The 18,790-nt window shown below is 48.0% G+C and overlaps 1 protein-coding gene and 1 long non-coding RNA gene across 4 annotated transcripts; both read left to right on the top strand.

Moving 5' to 3' along the window:
• The first annotated feature begins 1,185 nt into the window (after positions 1 to 1,185).
• LOC118175096 lies at positions 1,186 to 6,977 on the top strand. Of its 3 annotated transcripts, none has more exons than XR_004754879.1 (3): positions 1,186 to 1,285; positions 1,885 to 2,809; positions 5,588 to 5,999. It is a non-coding gene; the product is annotated as an uncharacterized LOC118175096 (long non-coding RNA). The 3 variants fall into 3 exon arrangements; XR_004754881.1 differs by lacking the exon at positions 1,186 to 1,285 and adding an exon at positions 6,388 to 6,977 and having other exon boundaries at positions 1,396 to 2,809; positions 5,588 to 5,776; XR_004754874.1 differs by lacking the exon at positions 1,186 to 1,285 and having other exon boundaries at positions 1,396 to 2,809.
• Positions 6,978 to 8,452: 1,475 nt separating this feature from the next.
• PHYH (phytanoyl-CoA 2-hydroxylase) lies at positions 8,453 to 18,006 on the top strand. The gene is made up of 9 exons (XM_035332065.1): positions 8,453 to 8,643; positions 10,647 to 10,702; positions 11,292 to 11,402; positions 11,863 to 12,028; positions 12,129 to 12,210; positions 13,726 to 13,907; positions 14,388 to 14,537; positions 14,894 to 15,025; positions 17,022 to 18,006. Exons 1-9 carry the CDS (start codon positions 8,551 to 8,553, stop codon positions 17,073 to 17,075), a joined length of 1,026 nt encoding a protein of 341 aa, XP_035187956.1. The 5' UTR covers positions 8,453 to 8,550; the 3' UTR covers positions 17,076 to 18,006.
• Positions 18,007 to 18,790: the final 784 nt, after the last annotated feature.

Raw genomic sequence — 18,790 nt, 5'->3', positions numbered from 1 at the left:
AGCTCTGCAAGCTGTGATGTCCCATGGTAATCTAGAATATCTCCTCCTGTGTGCCAGAACTTGGGGGCAAGTAGGTTATCTCCGAGCATATTGTCCACTTCGCTGTGTTTATTTTACTTGTCAGTGCAAAGCATACAATGGATGTGAATTGTTTCCTCTGTATCCTCTGTACGTCTCCTGGCTGTGCCTGCTCTAACCCAGACAAGGGTTTGTGAGCAGCCAGTGCACGGATTGAAAGCCGAAACCCATCTTTCCTCCGAGGGTGCATAAAGCTGCTTGTTTGCTGCTAACTCTGCTCTGCCAGCCCCCAGGAGCCAAGCCACTCCGTGAGATTCGTCTGCGGAACGGAAAGGAGCATATTTCTCTGAACCAGCTCTTTTTAAAAGCTTCCCACGTTGTGGAACTAGCTCCTTGATGCTCAGACCAGGAAGAAGAAAGTCTGTGATAATCAATACCGCTACCAGCAAGAATAACAAGGGCTTCTGTCTATGAAAAATGACTCGCTAGAGACAAACCTGTCGTGTGCAACTTACAGGGCTTAAATTTCCAGGCTTGCTCCTGGTGAAATCTGGGGCAAAACTTGGCTCATCTTTTTCCACTCAGTAGCGTTCTCAACAGACACCTATGAAAAGCTAGGGTTTTCTTCATTTTTTTTTTCTTTTGTAACAAAACAATTAGGACATCGCCGTCCTCTTCCTGGAAATTAAGTCCAAGTTGTGCGTTCACAACAAAACCTCAAAGCAGTAACTGAATTTTTGACTTTGTTGGGGGGAGGTAGGGAGGACAAAAGGCTTTGGGGTTTTCACAGCAGTTCTGAACACCAAAATAAAGCATCGAAAACTAGCTGTCTATGCAAAAAGTCCTGAATTAAGGTTTTTTTTTTTTTTTTTTCCCTTGCCATGTTGTGAAATGCATTCTGTACTCTGATACAAAACCGTGTAGTGGGGCTTCTGTTCTTTATGGTCAAGGAAAAGACTGTCACTTCATAAATAACTTCAGTAGATTTAAAAAAAACCAACTAGGTGAAATGTGTATGAAGTTGTCGGTACTTGTACGTGAAAGCACTTGTTACAAAGATCGCTTGTGTTTTCAGCTGGTGCTAGATGTGTGCGAGGAGCTTGTACCATGCAGGGAAACGTTCTGGTTTGTAGCTGCTGCTGTTCGCTGTTCTGTCAATAAGTTCATCAGCCAGGTGTGAAACCAACACTTCTCTTTTACCGAGCGTGCTTTGAAGGCTTCTTTTCAGGACTAAGGGTGCCTGGAGGAAGGCCGCTCCATCAGCAAGGTGAGTGAAAATTCACAACAGTAAGTCGTGTTCCTAAAAGCTTTCAGGGCAAAACCCCCTTTTTTTTGGTCGGGCTGTTCAGAGAAAGCTTCCCTTTGGAGCTGCTGAATCCAGCCACCGGCAGCAGCACTGCCAGGGGAAATGCCTTGTTGGTTTCTGATGGCAGCAATCTGCATCCCAAAGGGCTTCCTGGCGCTGGCCGCCCAGAGGTGCTGCTTGCCTTGCTCAGAGCTGATGCGGGTAGTTATTTCCAGCTGTGCCGCTGGATTCAGAGGGGGTGATAAGGTTGAGTTGTAATCTACTCTTATCACCTAGTGGGTGCAGTGATCTGTGCAGAAGTTTTATTTGCTAAATACCACGTTTTTGGTCAAGCCTAACCTATAGGAGGATATACAAAGAGGACCAGCAAGTCCAAAGCTGTATGGCTTTAAACAATCAGCAGATATTTCTAACACTCAAAGATAGCTTTTTAAATCATTTTTTTAATGCATAGTGTTTTGCTGGCATCAAAAAGCCATGAGAAAGCAACAACTAGTGTTTTTTAATAGCTTTGTCTAGTCACCTATATAAATGTAACGTACTTTGGTTTGCATACACAGGTGTCTGCCTGCACCAGCGTCCACAAGTCTGTCTCGATAAGAACGCTACTTGTAAAACTCCAGCAAAGCCATGGCAGGAGTGGAGAGTAAGAAGAAGGAATTTAATAACTGGAAAGCTCCCTAGCCTGAACGATACAATTGATAAGTAGCATGGATTCTTAGAAAGCTAACATCTATTGCAGCCTCTCTTTAATATGTTGGTTTCCTCTGTCTTTTTGGTTTTCCCCTGCAGCAGGGGTAAAATAACTCTCTTGAAAATAGCTGTGATGGTATATAATGTCAGAATGGGTTTTATTTTATTTATTTTTTTAAAGGTATTATTTTGAAGTTATGTTTTACTAGTAATTGAGGACTGGCCAACTGTTTTCTACTTGGGAGACGCGAGAGTTAGCGTGAGTGCTGCAGGAACAAGGCAGGACTCAGAAAAAAGAGTGACTGGAGGGTGAGTAGGTGGGCACGGTAACCAATGTTTGGTGGATAATTGACTTTTTTCCACTAAATGTTTGGCAAGCAGTTGGGAGGAGTCGTCATCCGGAGGTGTGTCTGTGTTCTGACCACGAGATAGGACTGCAGCCTCTGGCCAGTGCTCAAAGTGGGGGGAAGGTAATATGTATCCCCGTATAATTTGGGGATATTTGTCCCAGGTTAGGTGGTCAGTGGGAGAGGGAGGAGACCTCAGTTGGATCAGCACCTCCGTGAAGGGCAGTTCTGCACATCAGCTCACAAACTGCAGGGATCAGGTGGTAGTACAGGAGCCTGCTATGCAGGAAGAGGCTGCTTTTTTGTGTGGTTTTGTTTTTTCCTTTTTATTTATTTATTTTTTTCTGTTGCCTCTTTAAGGTATGAAAAAGCTGTTACTTCACATCTTTAACCATCCAAGAGGGAGATAGGGTAACCACAGAAAAATGGTCTTGGTATTTCTAAGGTAAATGTGTATTTGTGCTCACATACACACTCCTTATTGCAATAGGTCACCCACAGGATGCACCTGCTACCGTAAATGAGCTCTTAAAATAATTTGGTCTGGAACAGATGTCTTGCAGGCTCCTGGTCCAAAGCAAGGACAATCACACTAGGTTTCTGAGGCCTGTATGAGTCAGGTTTTGAATATCTCCATGGTGGACATTGCTCATTCCTTCCATACCCCTATTCTAATCTTTGGCTACCCCTGAAATTGTGGTTTTGGCCTAATTGAGAAATTTGGCCTAATATTCTCCATATTATCTAACAGGAATTTTCCTTGCTGCAGTTTATGCCTCTTAATTTTGTTGTGAACCTTCAGAAAGAATTTGGCTGTCTTCTTTAGCACCCACGTGGCACTTGCAGACAGTTGTAGGATCTCCCTGGAGCCTTCTCCCAGCTAAGTATTTTCTCAGCCTTTCTTTGTGCATTGTTTGCTTCAGGCCCCTAATTGGGTGGCTCTCCACTAGACCAGCGCTAGCATGCCAATGTCTTTTCCTCTCTCCTGCTGGGGAGCCCAAAACTAGACACAACATCCAGATGTAATCTTGCAAGTGCCTGCTGGAAGGGAGGAATCACTTCCCGTGACACTTTGGAGGCATCTTGCTAATGCGGCCCAGCATGCGGTTAGCCCTTCCCACTGAGCAACCTGAAATATGTCCGTGCCCATGGCAGGGGGTTTGGACTAGGTGACCTTTAGGGGTCCTTCCCAACCCAAACCTTTCTGATCGCAGGTGTACACTTCTTGCTCATCTTCATCTCATCCACTGAGACTTTTCCTGCACAGCTGCCTGTAGCCAGCTGCACTTTGCACTGCTGGTCACGGCCTTCTGAGCGCAGCAGTTCAGCCAATGTTCCACCCGTTTTTATAGCCTGCCTGTCCCAACAGGGCAAAAACATTTGTAATGTCAGAGTAGACACTGGCCATTGCCCTGCCCTAGTCCACAGAGCTGTTCCACTGCAGAAGGCGAGGAGGTTGGCCAGGCCTAATTTGCCTTTGGTAAATCCGTGCAGGTTGTTCCCAATTGTCTTGTCCTTGGTGTACCTGGACACAGCAAACCCAGCAGGACTTAATCCATAATCTTTTTGGAGGCTGGGGCATAGCTTGTAACTACACAGATCCCTCTTCTAGCCCTTTGCGAGGACAGGTATGATATTTGCCTTTTTGTAGTCACCGTGAACCTTTCCTGGCAACAGCAGAGGGAGCAGCCTTGCAGATGTACCAGCTCACGCTGATACATCCCATGCAGTGAGTCCCACAGGTCTGAGAATGCCCACCTTGCTCAAGTGGTCTCTAACTCAGTCTTAAGCAGCATGAGTGGTAGTTTGTGCCCTGGGATCATGCTGCTTGACTCAGGAACCTGGGAAGCCAGAGAAGAGACCATGCCAGCAGTTCCCAAGGCAGAGAAGGCGCCAAGTCCCTTGACCTTTTTTGTGTCCTTCATCGCTGGCCCCTCTATTTGTTCCCCACAGGGTCTGAATTTTCATCTCCCTTTTGCTGCTAATATATCTGTACAAGCCCTTCTTGAATCTTCTGATGATGAAAAGCAAACCTGTGTGTTGGTAGATTTTATTGTTCTTGCTAGTGGCTCTTACATCCGTTTTCCCTGACATCTAAGTTAAAAAAAAATAATTTTGCTGAGTTGCAGCAGCTGCCACTTCCCACTGCAGTAAATTAGGCTTTCAGAAGACCTCATCTTTGGAACTGCAGTTCTGATCATAATGTGGATTTTAATAGTCAATTGAGATGCTTATTAAATTACAATGCTGTGCATTAGAACCATCTCGGTGCTGCTTGTAGAAATCCTGATCGTTTAGTTTTTATTAGTTCTGTGATTTAATGAACAGAAAACATTAAAACTAAAAGCCAAATGCAAAACAGCTGTATAAAAATGTTCTATAAAACTTGGTAAACTGACAGGCATAGCTGTAAAAATAATTTGCAAAGACACGGCCACTGTCAAATGCCATTAATTTTAATAAAAAGATGGAAGTCGCCATCAGTTATCTTAACAAAGAAAGTCTCTTCCTTCTTTCTTTTCCTAGGCTGGTGATATTCAGTCTGTGCTTTAGTGAAGCTTATGAAAATGATTCAGTCTGTAGTGTTTTTTCATTTATTGAATAAGATACAAAGGACATTTTTTTTCATTTGAACAGACCACCATATTATGTATGAGAGACTACCACGTGTGTTACAGAACAGCAAACGCTTCCCCAGTTTTTAGAGTGTGAATACAGCAGTCGTGCCATTAATGTCACGGTGTGGTTCTCACTTCTGCAGCATGAAGTTGTGGCAGCGATGCCTGAAATCAGCCTTTTGTTATATTAAAGTACACGTGTAAAATGCTTTGGGCATGGGCTGTATGTGATGGCACAAATCAAGGGCAGTCACACCTCAACCATCCATTCCCGTGTCAAGGTGGGTGATGTATCCTGAATTACTGGGGGATTTGATTTAACAGGGTGGGCAGTAACATGGTCCAGTAACTGTGCAAGCCAGCGTTACTGGATGTTAACCAGTATTACCAGTGCCACCACTGGTAGTGTCAGCAACATCACTAGAGAAGCAGTAAGTAAAAAGGAATGATTGTAAACAGTGCACAGGGGGATGAGCTCTTTGAGGTTTGATTCTTGTTTAAAAATGCACGTATGTGTGTTGTGTATGTATAAAAGCACTTAGTTCTCAAGCTCCTAAAGCAGTACAGCAGAATTACTCACTACACCTTCCTCTTATTTTTTTCAGACACAAAAGACACCTTTGCAGAAGATGCTGTTAAACATATACAGGGGAAGAAATAGCTACATCACAAGGGCTCTGTGTCAGAACTGGCATGTGTAGTATTGTTCATCTTTATCTTGTTGATGTCTCTTACCTGAATTTTGTCACAGGTGAAGATTTATTGGGGTTCCTGTCTCAGTTTGGATTGTGAAGGTAATTACGGCATATATCTGAATTATAAATAGAGCCTTCAGTGCAGCTGTAATTACAACTTCTGTAAGAAAACTGTTTCCTTCTTGCTTTTTTTTTCCTTTCCCTTGAATTTGCTTTTAGAGAGACTCTTATTAACTTTTTGTTTACCTATGACTAAGAGTTTTCCTATAGATCAGGAGTCAAAGGTCTGCTGTTACTGGCAATAAAGGGCTGTGTGCTGTCACTGCTGCTGCTTGTTTTCCCTTCGTCATGCCTGCATGCTTCCCTCTGACTACACAAAACAGTTTTGTCATATGAGAAGTGTTTTTCTGGGTGCCTGATCCTGTTTTTTCCCACTTCTGTGAACACCCTCCCTTCTGTCATAGTCCCTGAAGGGCGTGACTAACCGCACCGAGCATACGTGGGACTGCTGGCCACATGAGCAAGAAACAGGAGCGCAGTCCAGTCCGGGCAGCTGCCACAAAGGACTACAAACCCTGCTGTGGTACATCTTTGCTTAAATCCATGGTAGTTTTGCCACTGACTTTTGAAGGCATTCAGGTTTGGTTTTAGGATGCAGGTTAAGTTCAGAAGCACTTCCTATCCATGCCTTCGTTTCTGTTTATCTGTAGGACTAACATACTGAAGCTCAGGATGTTGACAGCTGAGTTCTTGTTTCATCAAGACACCACCTTGGATTCGAGCTCAACCTGTTGCACAATGGACATGAGCTTCCTAACATAGCTGTGGTGTACACCTCATCATCATGAGATGGCTCGGGGGGACGTGCTCTCCTGGAGAACTGTACAGCCGTGGTGATGGTGCATCTTCAGGAGCAGGGCCTGGCTGCATTGCTCATGCAGAAGAGGATTACACGAATTGAGCAGGTGTTGGCATACAGTGGGTTGGCACAAGAACGCGAATTCTTAGCATAATTTCCTTCCAGTCCTGCTGCTGCTCTTTCGGTTTATATTGCTGCAAAGTATTTGTTACCGGTTTTCCCTGCGGTGCTTTGCTCTGTCCCAGTCAGAGACAAACACGCCTAGCCCAGGGAATGGAGAAGGATGAAGGGTGGCTAATTCCATCATCAGAAACCTCACCTTTCCATTGCACCTGCCTCACAGCATAGCACTTTGAGGGAAAGTGAGGGTGAACTGATTGCCACATCGATGGCACAAGCTAGTCTAAGCAGTGGCACAGGACCTGAAGCCCACGTTGGACGAGTGGTGCTCTAAAAGGAGCACCAGCAACAGCAGGTGTGCAAAAATAACAAAAATAATTTTTTTGAGCCATGCTGGAGTTGTTTTACATCCCTTAATAATCTCAGACATGTCAGGTGACGTGTTCACGGTGTTAGTTAAGGCAGAGGAGAGGATGCTAGGAACAACCTATACCCATATAGCACTTCTGAGCACATGGACATTTTAATGCTAAGTGCTCTCCTCCTCCTCCCCCTACACCAGGATTTCCCTTCCAGGCTTTCTTCCTCACCCCGAGCTCCCCAGGTGCTGCACTGCGACCTGCTTTGCTGTTGGCCTCTTAAAAGCACTGGAGCAGCCCCAGGAGCCGGGCAGAAAGGCCACCCAGCTCAGCATCCTGCATCCAGCGTGGATGTGATGGAGGCTGCAGGCATTCCAGGTCTGTATCAGTGCAAATAAGGCTGAATATGAGCCAGCAGTGTGCTCAGGTGGCCAAGAAGGCCAGCAGCATCCTGGCTTGCATAAGAAACAGCGTGGCCAGCAGGGCCAGGGAAGTGATTGTCCCCCTGTACTCGGCTCTGGTGAGGCCGCACCTCAAGTACTGCGTTCAGTTTTGGGCCCCTCGCTACAAGAAGGACATGGAGGTGCTCGAGCGAGTCCAGAGAAGGGCTACGAAGCTGGTGAGGGGCCTGGAGAACAAGGCTTACGAGGAGCGGCTGAGGGAGCTGGGCTTGTTCAGCCTGGAGAAGAGGAGGCTCAGGGGTGACCTTATTGCACTCTACAGGTACCTGAAGGGAGGCTGTAGCGAGGTGGGGGTTGGTCTGTTCTCCCACGTGCCTGGTGACAGGACGAGGGGGAATGGGCTAAAGCTGTGCCAGGGGAGGTTTAGGTTGGATGTTAGGAAGAACTTCTTTACTGGACGGGTTGTTAGTCACTGGAATAGGCTGCCCAGGGAAGTGGTGGAGTCACCATCCCTGGAGGTCTTTACAAGACGTTTAGATGTAGAGCTTAGGGATATGGTTTAGTGGAAGATTTGTTAGGTCAGAGGTTGGACTCGGTGATCTTGGAGGTCTCTTCCAACCTAGACTATTCTGTGATTCTGTGATTCTGTGAAATAAGGCACTTAGGAAACACACCCTGACACGATGTTAAGGTGTCAGGTAAGGTGTCAGGTGTAAGGTCCCAAACTGATTCATGGAGAAATGAGGCAAGCTCCGAAAGTCTCCTGAGAGGCAAGAGCTGAATAAAGAGAATTTTCCTGCCAGCCCCATCCGTGCTCTGTGACCGAGCGTGCCAAGCGCCGCTGTCTGCACAGGGCTGATTAAATCCTCGCAGCTCAGTAACTGCTGGCAGAGGAAGGGAAAAACACAGGAAGGGGGGAGCGAGCAAAAGCACGCTCGGAGCTTCCCCACGTACTGCCCAGCCTCCAGCGGGCCCTCCCACTCGCAAACCCTGCCAGCCCTTGGCTCCCTTTCTGCAGCCTTTCTGAGCATGCACGGCTGCTGGCGCATGTGCAGCCAAGGCAGAGGCTGCAGAGGGTGACAGGGCCCAGCTCCTCCCCGGCTGTTTGTAGGGTCAGGCTGCGGGACGAGCGCGATGGAGCAGCTGGGAAAGAGGTCAGGGCCAGCAGCTCGGCTGGACACCATCCTCCGGCACCTCTCGCCCCGGCTGGGGACAGCCCCTGCTCTTGTATCCTTTGTGTCGTGGGGAAGGGGTTGGCCAGACGTTGGCCCTCTTGGGGTGGGGGCCTTTAGGATGCCCTCACCCCGCGGTGTGCTCTTGCACGCCTAGGAGGGCTTCGGTGGTGGTTTGTGCTTTGAGGACACGCAGACACCCCGGCTGTGGGGTGGTAGCGTGTGGCAGGCAGGTATGCAGCAGGGCAGCGTGTCCTGGTTTTGGGGAGTCCCACCCCAAAAGCCTCTCGCTGCCTGGAGTTTCTTCCCCGAGCCCTACAACCAGGGCACAGATGGCATCGCTCCACTGCGCGTGATGTTCTGATCAGCTTTGCTCACTCATTTCTCAGGGTTTGCTCATAAAACATGCTGAAAACACAACACCCCTGTTCACCCTGCAGCTGCCTGTGTGTCGGGAGCAGTGAGCAGGGGGATTTATCTCAGAAATGGACATTCTGGGGGGGAAATAAACCCGGCAGGGCTCAGCAATCACACAGCAGGTCTCAGACCTTGTCGGCAGCTGCAGGCCTGACCATTAGACCAGCAGCAGGAAAAGCTTTGAGGTTTTGTCTGTGCTGTTCTGGTGAGGGGGAAAGGATGTGGAGACTTTGGAGGCTGCCTGTCGTACCACAGATCAAAGAAACAAGATGGAGGCAGAAATTTTTCACCCTGGTCTGTTTCACGTTTCCAAAAGTTAAAGGAAGACTGCCTGCTGCTACTATTTTTAAAGCTACTGCCTTAAATTTTGCTCATTTATAAAAATAGAATAAATGCTGCTGATTCACAGAGCTGAATGCTGGCAAGTTTTCAGAATTATAATAAATTAGTGAAGAGGATGTGATCAAGAAGGACATGAAAGTCTCCAGATGCATAAAAAGTATAAAGATGTATTGACAGCAGTTAACTCAGGCTGGTAAGAGACACAAGTGCAAGCAGGAGCACAGAACCAGGCACAAATACAAGGAAAAGCACCCTGGTTCTAAGGGGGGTAAGTTCCTGATGGGATGCTGAAGCGTTTCCCCATCGTTGTTAGGTTTACTTGTGTTTTTTTTCAGGCAAACCCACGGGACCCCCCAGGTCTGTATCCAGTTTCAGGTGCTGCTGTTATTAAATCCAGCCATGAAGGCCGTGACATGAAGAGCTTAGGACAAAATTATGATTAAACGGGGCTGGAACAAGGAAGGTGTGGGGGTAAGGTAAATAACAGAAACTAGCAAGAGTGGGTTTATTTGATAGATGTTCCCTCAGTGTCCCCGTTCTGTTTTAATCCCTGGCTTTGAGGAATCTGTGACGGTCACCTTTCCACCTAAAAATATCTTCTTTTACAGAGGAAGAAATAAATACCTTGGCAGTGATGCTGGTCACACCAGAGTCACAAAACAGAAAGCGACCCCAAACCACGGGAGCTCTGAGCTGCTCTGCTGGGGTGCAGATGTGTGCAGCCACTTCTCCCTGCTCAGTAAATCCCGCAGCAGGAGTCAGCTGCCTTCTGCCAGCTCACCCCCAAGGCCCAGCCTGCCCAGCCTGGAGGAGAGTGCCCTGATCTTCTCTGTTTATTTAAAATGGAACCTGCACAATAGAGCGTTTAATACCATTTTGTACGTACTTAATTTCCTCCTGTAGCTGCTCTTAGGGATTGGTATGTTAGAGATTGGTGGGTACTGGTAATACTGGTAAATTGAGACTGCAAGTGGGAGAATCAGATTAGACATTAGGAGGAAATCTTCACCCTGAGGGTGGTGAGGCCCTGTCCCAGGCTGCCCAGAGGAGCTGTGGCTGCCCCATCCCTGGCAGTGCCCAAGGCCAGGCTGGATGGGGCTTTGGGCAGCCTGGGCTGGGGGGAGGTGTCCCTGCCCATGGCAGGGGGTGGCACTGGGGGGGCTTTGAGGTCCCTTCCAGCCCAAACCCTTCTGGTATTCTGTGGTATTTTTAAGATGACCCATGTGGTAGGATTCAGGACATGGATACGTTCTTTAACTCTATTGCAGCTGAGAGTATATTCCTTAATTTGCACCCCAGACGAGCATTCCTACTTCAGCACATGTTACTGCTGCACCTCAGCCAGGGAGGTTTCGGTAAGTCAGCTCTGCTTTTGTAGAGAGTGGGGAGGGGAAAAAAACAAAACAAACAAACAAACAAAAAAAAACCCATACCATCTTCTGAACTCATTTTCCACCCTGCACAACCTAGCTCCTGCACTGATCATCAGTCCTCCATTCTGCAGGGATGTATTCTCCTAATTTAACGGTAGTTTAATAATAAAGCTTAACCCCAAATCTTGAAAACGTCCCAGCGGATAATCTGACCGCAGAGGACATTCCTGTGTGCTCCTACCTCCCTGCTGAGAGTGAAGCTGCTGAGCCTTTCCCATTCGGGAGGGCACGAAGCTCAGCAGCAGCTCCTTCCAGTTCTGCACCTGGCCACGGGTTGAGGTGCTCAACACACCGTGTTGGCCCTGCTGGGCTGAGCCATCCCTCAGGCATGGTAAATAACCGTGTGTCTGGAGCGCTGCGAGGACGTTCAAGTGCCCTGGTGCCTGCTGAGAGAGGGTTTCTCAATTATTTTCCCCCGGGGGTTGCTTGGGGCCATCTGTCTGTAGCACCAAGCAACGACGCTGCCCTGCGCTTTGCCCTAATGCACCAACGTGTTTTTCCTGTGTCTCAGCTATACCCTGGACAACAACGTCCTCACCCTGGAGCAAAGGCAGTTCTACGAAGATAATGGTTACCTGCTTGTTAAGAAGCTCGTCTCCGATGAAGACATTGAGCGCTTCAGGTATGGGGCGCCTGGCCGAGTTACATGGGTCACGGGCACAGCACCCGAGGGGAAGCCTCGAGAAGTTGGACTGTCCCAAAACTAAGTGATAAGGTCAAGGGGGGATGGTTGTAAACTAAAAGAGGGGAGATTTAGATTAGAGGTCAGGAGGAAATTCCTCACTCAGAGGGTGGTGAGGCACTGGCACAGGTTGCCCAGAGAGGTTGTGGCTGCCCCATCCCTGAGATGTTCAAGGCCAGGTTGGATGAGGGCCTGGGCAACCTGATCTAGTGGGAGACATCCCTGCCCATGGCAGGGGGGTGGGACCAGATGATCTTTAAGGTCCCTTCCAGCTCGAGCCATTGTATGACTCTATGGAAACAGGTGTGTGTGGTGCTGCTGGATGCAGTGCCTTTGAGGAGAGTAATTTGCCCAAATACAGCTAGAGCGTGCTCTGTCTTCTCTGTCTCCCGCTTTGCAGGAAGGAGTTCATAAGGATCTGTAAGAAGGAGGTGAGCCTCCCGGGAGCTATGATTATGAAAAACGAGGCCCTGAAATCTGAGTGTGGCCAGTCTGAAAATGTAGTTAATAAAGTGCAGGACTTCCAGGAAGACGAGGAGCTCTTCAGATACTGCACCCTGCCCCAGGTAAAAACAAAGAAATAAACAAACAAAAACATGCAGCCTCTCAACAACCTTTTCTCGTCTTTCATGTTCCTGATATTTTTTTCTGTTTTCTCTCTCGTAGGTCCTCAAATACGTTGAGTGCTTCACAGGGCCAAACATCATGGCAATGCACACCATGCTGATAAACAAACTTCCAGATTCAGGTAAGGAGAACTTGGAAAAGAGAGAAATGCAGAAATGGTTTGTGTATGCTACCTATTAAATACTGTCAGACAAATTAAAAGATATATTTTTTTTAATTTATGAGACCACTCTGATAACAGTTTGGGGATTTTAACCTCAGCTTGCTCAGATAACATTTCGTGTATTTCAGTTTTCAGTGGATTTTGTTTGTTTGTTTCCTTGGCTGCACCAAAGTGTTCAAAGTGGGCATGCGAGCTCCCTGTTCAGCCAGCTGCGCTTGTGTAAGGGCCCACTGGTGGAAACGTGACATGCCCTTAAGCCTGACTTTTCAAACGTGGTGATAACAAGTGCTTCCGCGGACCTCAGTAAAAGGCAATAAGTACAGAGATCATCTTTTGCTCAGAGTTTCTGTACTCCTGACCTCCCTGACAGTGGCTGCATGCTCAGCAGTTTGATGTGGAGACACTTGAGCAGGTGCCAAAGGAACGAGTTTGAAGCCTGGCTTTGGCTGCTCCTGCTGGAAATTGAAATCATAATTTACACAAGGATGACGAGCAGGGAGAGAGAAGAGAACCTCACCAGCCGTGTTACAGTTTTCCAAAGCAGCTCTGACCCCACATAAGCTGTTTCAGTTTAGGGAAGTTGAGACCTGGGCGGTTTCTTATGCTCGGGTGTGCAGACACACGGTATGTGGAGTTATTAAAATACTGAGCTGGTCAAAGTCATCTCCACTCGCCATCTTAGAAACATCGCAGAAAAGCGTATCGGTGTTGTTTGGGAATTCAACAGGAGACCATGCATTTTTAGTGTAAAAAGAAAACAGTTGTGGTCAAGAAATGGGAAGCTGCTCTGTAAGTGTAAGACCTCCACTTGGTGTTTTTGAGAGTACTTGAGGAGAGGTGCAGGTCTCGGGAGAGTTTTCTAGGCTGCCCAAAGTCTAAATAATACAACGAAGCAAGTAGAAACAGCCTTACTATATCTGTCTTGGGAGCAAACTCAATGGTGAGTTTGCACATCTAATATGTAAAGGGTTTTGGTGCGAAAGAGGACGATGATAGGTTTCCATTTCCATAGTAAGAAGAGAAATAACAAGCAAGCCTACAGTAATATTTTAGTTTGTTTTGACTTTAAAGGGAAAAAAGCCTCTAGGAAGAAGGCTAGTGGAGTGCTGGGTAGACTGTCTGGGGAGATTAAAAAGAAAAAAAGAAAAGAAAAAAAGAGGGTAAACAGCTAAATAAACATCTGTGGATTGCAGCATGGGCAGGGTTGATTCTGCTTGCAGCACAGTGACAGAGCAAGAGACTTCTTGACAGCCTTCCCAGCGCTGCTGTCGGGAGTTATTTGAAAATCTTTGTGCTGGGAAAGGTTTTTGCAACACTCTGCTGGTTAAAGTTCACAAACGAGAGCAGCCAAATGAAAGGCGAAAGCTTGGCAGGCGGCGGGTGGTGGTGGTGGTGGTGAAGGCCACCAAAGGAGTCTTCCGAGGAGGCCGTGTCCCGTTTGATGAGGCTGAAGGTTTTGCCCCTGTGTTGCAGATAAGCAGACTTTTCTCCACCCCATGCATCAGGACCTGCACTATTTCCCGTTCCGGCCGGCGGACCGCATCGTGTGCTCCTGGACCGCCATGGAGAGGGCTGACGAGACCAACGGGTGCCTGGTCGTGCAGCCTGGGACGCACAAGGAGCCCCTGAAGCCTCACGCCTACCCGCAGTGGGAGGTAGAGCTGCACGGGGGGGCTCACCGCGGTGGCATGGGGCAAAGCTGAGGTCCTCAGCAAGGGTTTTTCTGGGCAGATTTGCTCCTGTTCCCAACTTCACCTAAAGCCTTTCGGAGTGAGGTTGCTCTGGTTCTTCATCAGAGGAAAGTAACACCTGGTAAATCACGGCATAATATTGGTGCACTTTCAAGAATGCCCCCCTAGCTCTAGACCTAGATGCTGGAGGGGATCCCTTTCTGGAGCTGAACTGCACCATAGTTTGGGGCCAGGGGCTGGGGCCTCTGAATTGTCCGTCACGTTGTGGCATAGCTGCCTAAACACGTGCAACCATTTTCCAGCGCCCTTGCCAAGTCTGAGGATTCTCTCTCCTCCCGAGAATTTGTTCCTGCTTGCAGAGCACGTGGACTTTCCTGTAGAAGCAAAACGGGATAGAAAATGAGTGATTTCAACTCAGCTTTTATTTTATTTTTTTCCCCCTAGGGTAAGACAAACAAGCTTTTCCATGGGATTATTGATTACGACGACAAGGGTCCCAAGGTTCACCTTGTCATGGAGAAGGGAGACACGGTGTTCTTCCATCCGCTGCTCATTCATGGCTCTGGGATAAACAGGACGTCGGGTTTCCGAAAGGTAGGAAACCATCTCTTGCTGTACCTGTTGATATTTTTGTTTGTTTGCTTGCTTGAAACTGATCAAAACAATGCCTCACACCCCCAAGGGGAGGCAGAGGGATGGAAGCGATGGGAGTGGAGCTCTTGCTGGGGCTGGGGGAATGCTTTGAGAGGAGGGGGGAAAGGCGAGAATGTGTGTGAGCAGGAATATTTATCCGGGGAAAGCCTTACAGGAGTTCTCTGAACGGAGGAAGGAGTTTGCTGAGTTGGTCTGTAAGGAAAGAGTGGGGTGCCTACGATCATGGACACAGGAGGTTTTTTCCATCTGTCATCTGTAATCAGTGCAGTAGTGTGATGCCCAATTTCCTCCCACAGAGTATAAGCTGCCACTTTGCCAGCTCCGAGGGCTACTACATCGATGTCAAGAACACGATCCAAGAAGACCTGGAGAAAGAGCTGCAAGAAATGGTACAAAAGAAATACAGCTTGCCTTCTGTGAAACTCAGGGTAAGACTTTGGTGTGTCCCTTGTTACAATCCAGTTCAGTTCCCTTTTCTACGTACCTCTTGTATGGCAGTTTTATGCTTCTTGCTTCTCACGGTTTCACAGGTGAAGCTATACCAAGCAGAGCTGCTTGGCAAAATAAGAGCTGATGTTGTGAGGATGGCTGCAGGCTTTTTTTTTTTTTGGCCTTTGTGCTCTTAAGGCTGCTTCTTGCTGTCTGGCTACCTGTGCTGGAGAACTGATCTTGCTCCCTAGGCAGCCCTCTCATGTTGGTTGAGCTCTAGCAGTTCCTCCTCCAGCTCTGCTTATCAAAGTGGATTTTGTGAACGTGCCTTGGCTCCTCTCAGCAAGCTGGGAAGGTGCAGACCACGTCAGCACTTCTTCAGGTGGCTGCAACCGGAGTTGTCTAAGTGAGGAGGAGCTGTGGGCTCTGCTGCAGTGATGGCTCAGCTCTTCTCACACCATCCGAGGGGGTCTGGGCTTTCTGACAAGACGTCTGGCCTTGCCCCACCGGGTAGCAGTGAGGAGGGCTAACGTGGCAAGGCAGGAACAGGGGCACTTTATGCAAGCTTTACCCTTCGCTGCATCTCCTGGTTCCAGGTTTGCTGAAGCACAGCCCTTGGCAGTTGTGTTTGGACTACAGGGTGTAAACAGGAAGATGTAGCGATTTCTTGTCCTGAATTCACAATAATTAGGAGGTGCAATAATAAATTCTGTGCTTGTCTCCATCTGGCATGTCCCCAGTTCTTATGGTTTCAGCTCCTAGTGGCAGGTGGATTTTCTTTTTAAAACAAGTAGCCACATCTGACTGCGGAAGTTGACGGATTGGTTTTTGGTTAAGTATAATCCCACATCAATTGTTCAGACTTGAGGCAAAAGCAGGAATGTAGGCAGCACTATATATCTGCCACAAAAGGAAAAAAAAGAGATGAATGCAACAGATTCTCGCTATAAATAATTGAAGCCATTGTGTAAAATATAAAACAAATCTAACTTCTCCACAGATGAAGCCCCTGACAGAAGAACAAACCTTATTACAGGGTTTGAATGTTTCCAAGTGCTCTGAATTTCTTTATCCACAGCAGTTTCCAAACAGATACACATCCAGCATCAAGGCCAGGTGTAATAGGCAGTGAGTTCCTCTTAAAGTTCCTCAATATCTAGGGCATTATGGAGCAGAGGGCTTTCTATTTCACTCTTTGCTGTGTATTTTTGTCCTCTGAGTGCTGAGGTATGGCTGGGTATTGGGCTTTATTTTGCAACCCCGGACTTGCATATTGCCTGTAAAGTTTCAGCTGCTTGACTTTTGATTCCTGGAATTACTTAGGTAGTGAAATCCAACGTTCCTTCTTGGGAATGCAGATAAGTATGTGCCCATATGTGCCTTAGATGAGTCTGTGTGTTTTCTTGTAGCTTTATGCTATCTTTAACCAGAGCAGGAGCTTCTTCCCAAGGAGGAGTACTCGGCTCCTGTATTTTACCTTCCCAAGACCAATGATGAGAACTAAGCGATCCTCAGACAGGGAAACCGAGACAGGAACCTGCCCAAGGCATACCTCCTTGCAGTGGTCTTCTCCTCTGCTTTACAGTCCACAGGGATGTCTGCTCACCACCCGATTTCTGGCAAAGGGATCGTGTTCAGATCATCTCCGTTACTTCCCGCTGAGCTCTGCTGCACACAGCAAGTCACTTGCTCACATGTACCAGCACGTGACATGCAGTCAGCTCCCGAGCTTCTCCAGTCACCCAGAGGTGCACAAGGGAGGCATTGTGTGTAGCAGCACGGTAGGACGACTTCTGCAAGGATAACATTCATTGTGCTGCTTGTTTCCTTCCAGAACTGAACTGCGGGCAGCTCACAGGCCGTGCCAGACCTGCCAGTGGAGTGGAGGCTGTGCCTTTTTCCCGGTTCTGGCTGTGTTCTGCTTCTTGATCTCTAGGATTTGTAAGGATATTCAGTAAGTTTCACGGTGTGTTTTTTCACATTTTTGTTTTGAAGGATATCTGGAACTTCCGAGCACGGCTTGTGCAAGGGGAAAGGATTAATCTGTAGAAGAATGTCTGAGGACCAGGATGGAAAACATCTGTCCGAGTCTGAGCGCCTCTGATGGGAGAGAACAGCAGAGTTGTGTGTGCCGTGGTGACCTGTGTACCGGTAACTCAGCCAAATGCTGCACCGCAAAACCTTTTTATGCTAATACAAAATAATCGCCCTGAGGTTGAACAGCTGATGTACGTCAAAGAAAATGTAACCTAGGAAAACAGAGATTTGCTGTGGTTATTTTAGCCAATCAAAGAATTATGGTCTTTAAAGACCACCTTGATTTTTTTGATGCTTTCACTCTTTGGTGTTTAAAAGTTTCATACCTTTGAGCTGATGCCGTATTAATATCAGATTTTTATGCAAGGGTACGTTTTTAAAGTGCCTAACTTCCTTTTTCTATGCAAAGTAAGCAGTCAGGGGAATCAGTTTCATGCAGACCCTCAGTATGTGCTTACAGGAAGTCATTAGAACAGCTGATGAAGATGGAGACAGTCACAGCAGCAGAAGGGAGCTGTGCAAGGAACTGGGCAAAGGGAAAGCAGCAGCCACTTGCATAGGGAAATGGAACTCATGGGCTGGAACATGATCACTGGTGGAGTTCTCCAGACGTGGCCTGGTGTGGTCTGATAGGTAGCTGGGCAGCACTGACATGAGAAAAATGTGTGGTTAATAGGGTTGGGAATGGCTGGGCCGGCCAAACTGGTGGCCTTGCACAACGAAATGGGGCAGTGTGAAACGAGGGAGTCCTCCCCCGAGTCTGGCAGGTCTGGAAAAAGTGTCTGTTGGTGTTGGCTGGTCGGGAGGTGGTTGGGCACTCCTCGGGATGCAGGGGGTAGACTGATGTGCACTTTCACTCTCTTTTTCCTTGACTTCTGAAAGATTCTTTTGCTTTCAGAATCTGTATTTTTGGACATACTTATTAAATTAGAGCAAAACTATATTTGGAGGCTATGTGGTATTCCTTCTGCCGTTCAGAAATCCTGGTGTTGCATATGTAGTTGTATATTCCAGTATAAAAGTGCTGTCCTTGCCTCTTTTCCACTCGGCCCTTCCACCTGAAGAAGGCACCAGAACAGCACCAAAGTGTCCCTCCGCCTTTCTCCCCCGAGAGGCTGCAGCGCTGTCCTCTCGTGTCCAAGGCTGTCCAAGGGCCAGGCCGCACTGATGTCCTCTCGCAGCTCCTTCTGCTCTGCTGCCCCATGGTCAGGATGCTTGGGCAAGGCAGACCAGGTGCAGTCCTGTCCTCGACCTGCAACACTCAAACCCTTCTCACCCTGGACACTGCCCAGGCAAGAGCCCAGGGCCTGAAGCTGTTGCAGCTTGCTGACTGCGAACTGTCAGGGCCAGGCGGAGCAGAGCTGTGCTATGGTGGCAGGGCTGGCTCCTCCTGGCTCAGCTCTGACCGCTCATCACATCTTTGCTCACAGGCAGTCATCAACCAGCTGAAGTCTGTCCGCAGTGCAGAGAAGGACCTGCGGGGTCCGTGGGCTTGCTGTTTGTGTGCATGGTTTTTGAACGCGTGCTCTGTGTAACCCCAGCACCGATCTCTCTCCGAGGGAGCTGTGCCACAATGCCTCTCCAGACCCAGACCTTCTCGACCTGGCCTTTGCTTGCAGCGTGGGCCTGAGTGAAAGGTTTCCAGTGGGTTGGAGGCTCCGCTCAGCCCAGCTGCTGCTCTCTGGGGGATTTCTGTCCCATTCCTGACACAGGATCAAGGGAAACCT

Source organism: Oxyura jamaicensis, chromosome 1 (genome assembly GCF_011077185.1).
Source record: "Oxyura jamaicensis isolate SHBP4307 breed ruddy duck chromosome 1, BPBGC_Ojam_1.0, whole genome shotgun sequence".
Classification (NCBI taxonomy): Eukaryota; Metazoa; Chordata; class Aves; order Anseriformes; family Anatidae; genus Oxyura; species Oxyura jamaicensis.
Note: the sequence above shows the minus strand (reverse complement) of the source record. Positions and strands in the feature narration are given on the sequence as shown.

Coding starts and splice junctions, on each gene's coding strand:
- PHYH (XM_035332065.1), top strand. CDS start 8,551: ATGGAGCAGCTGGGAAAGAGGTCAGGGCCAGCAGCTCGGCTGGACACC. Junction 8,644..10,646: donor TGGGGACAGCCCCTGCTCTT/GTATCCTTTGTG, acceptor TTTGCACCCCAG/ACGAGCATTCCTACTTCAGC. Junction 12,029..12,128: donor GATACTGCACCCTGCCCCAG/GTAAAAACAAAG, acceptor TCTCTCTCGTAG/GTCCTCAAATACGTTGAGTG.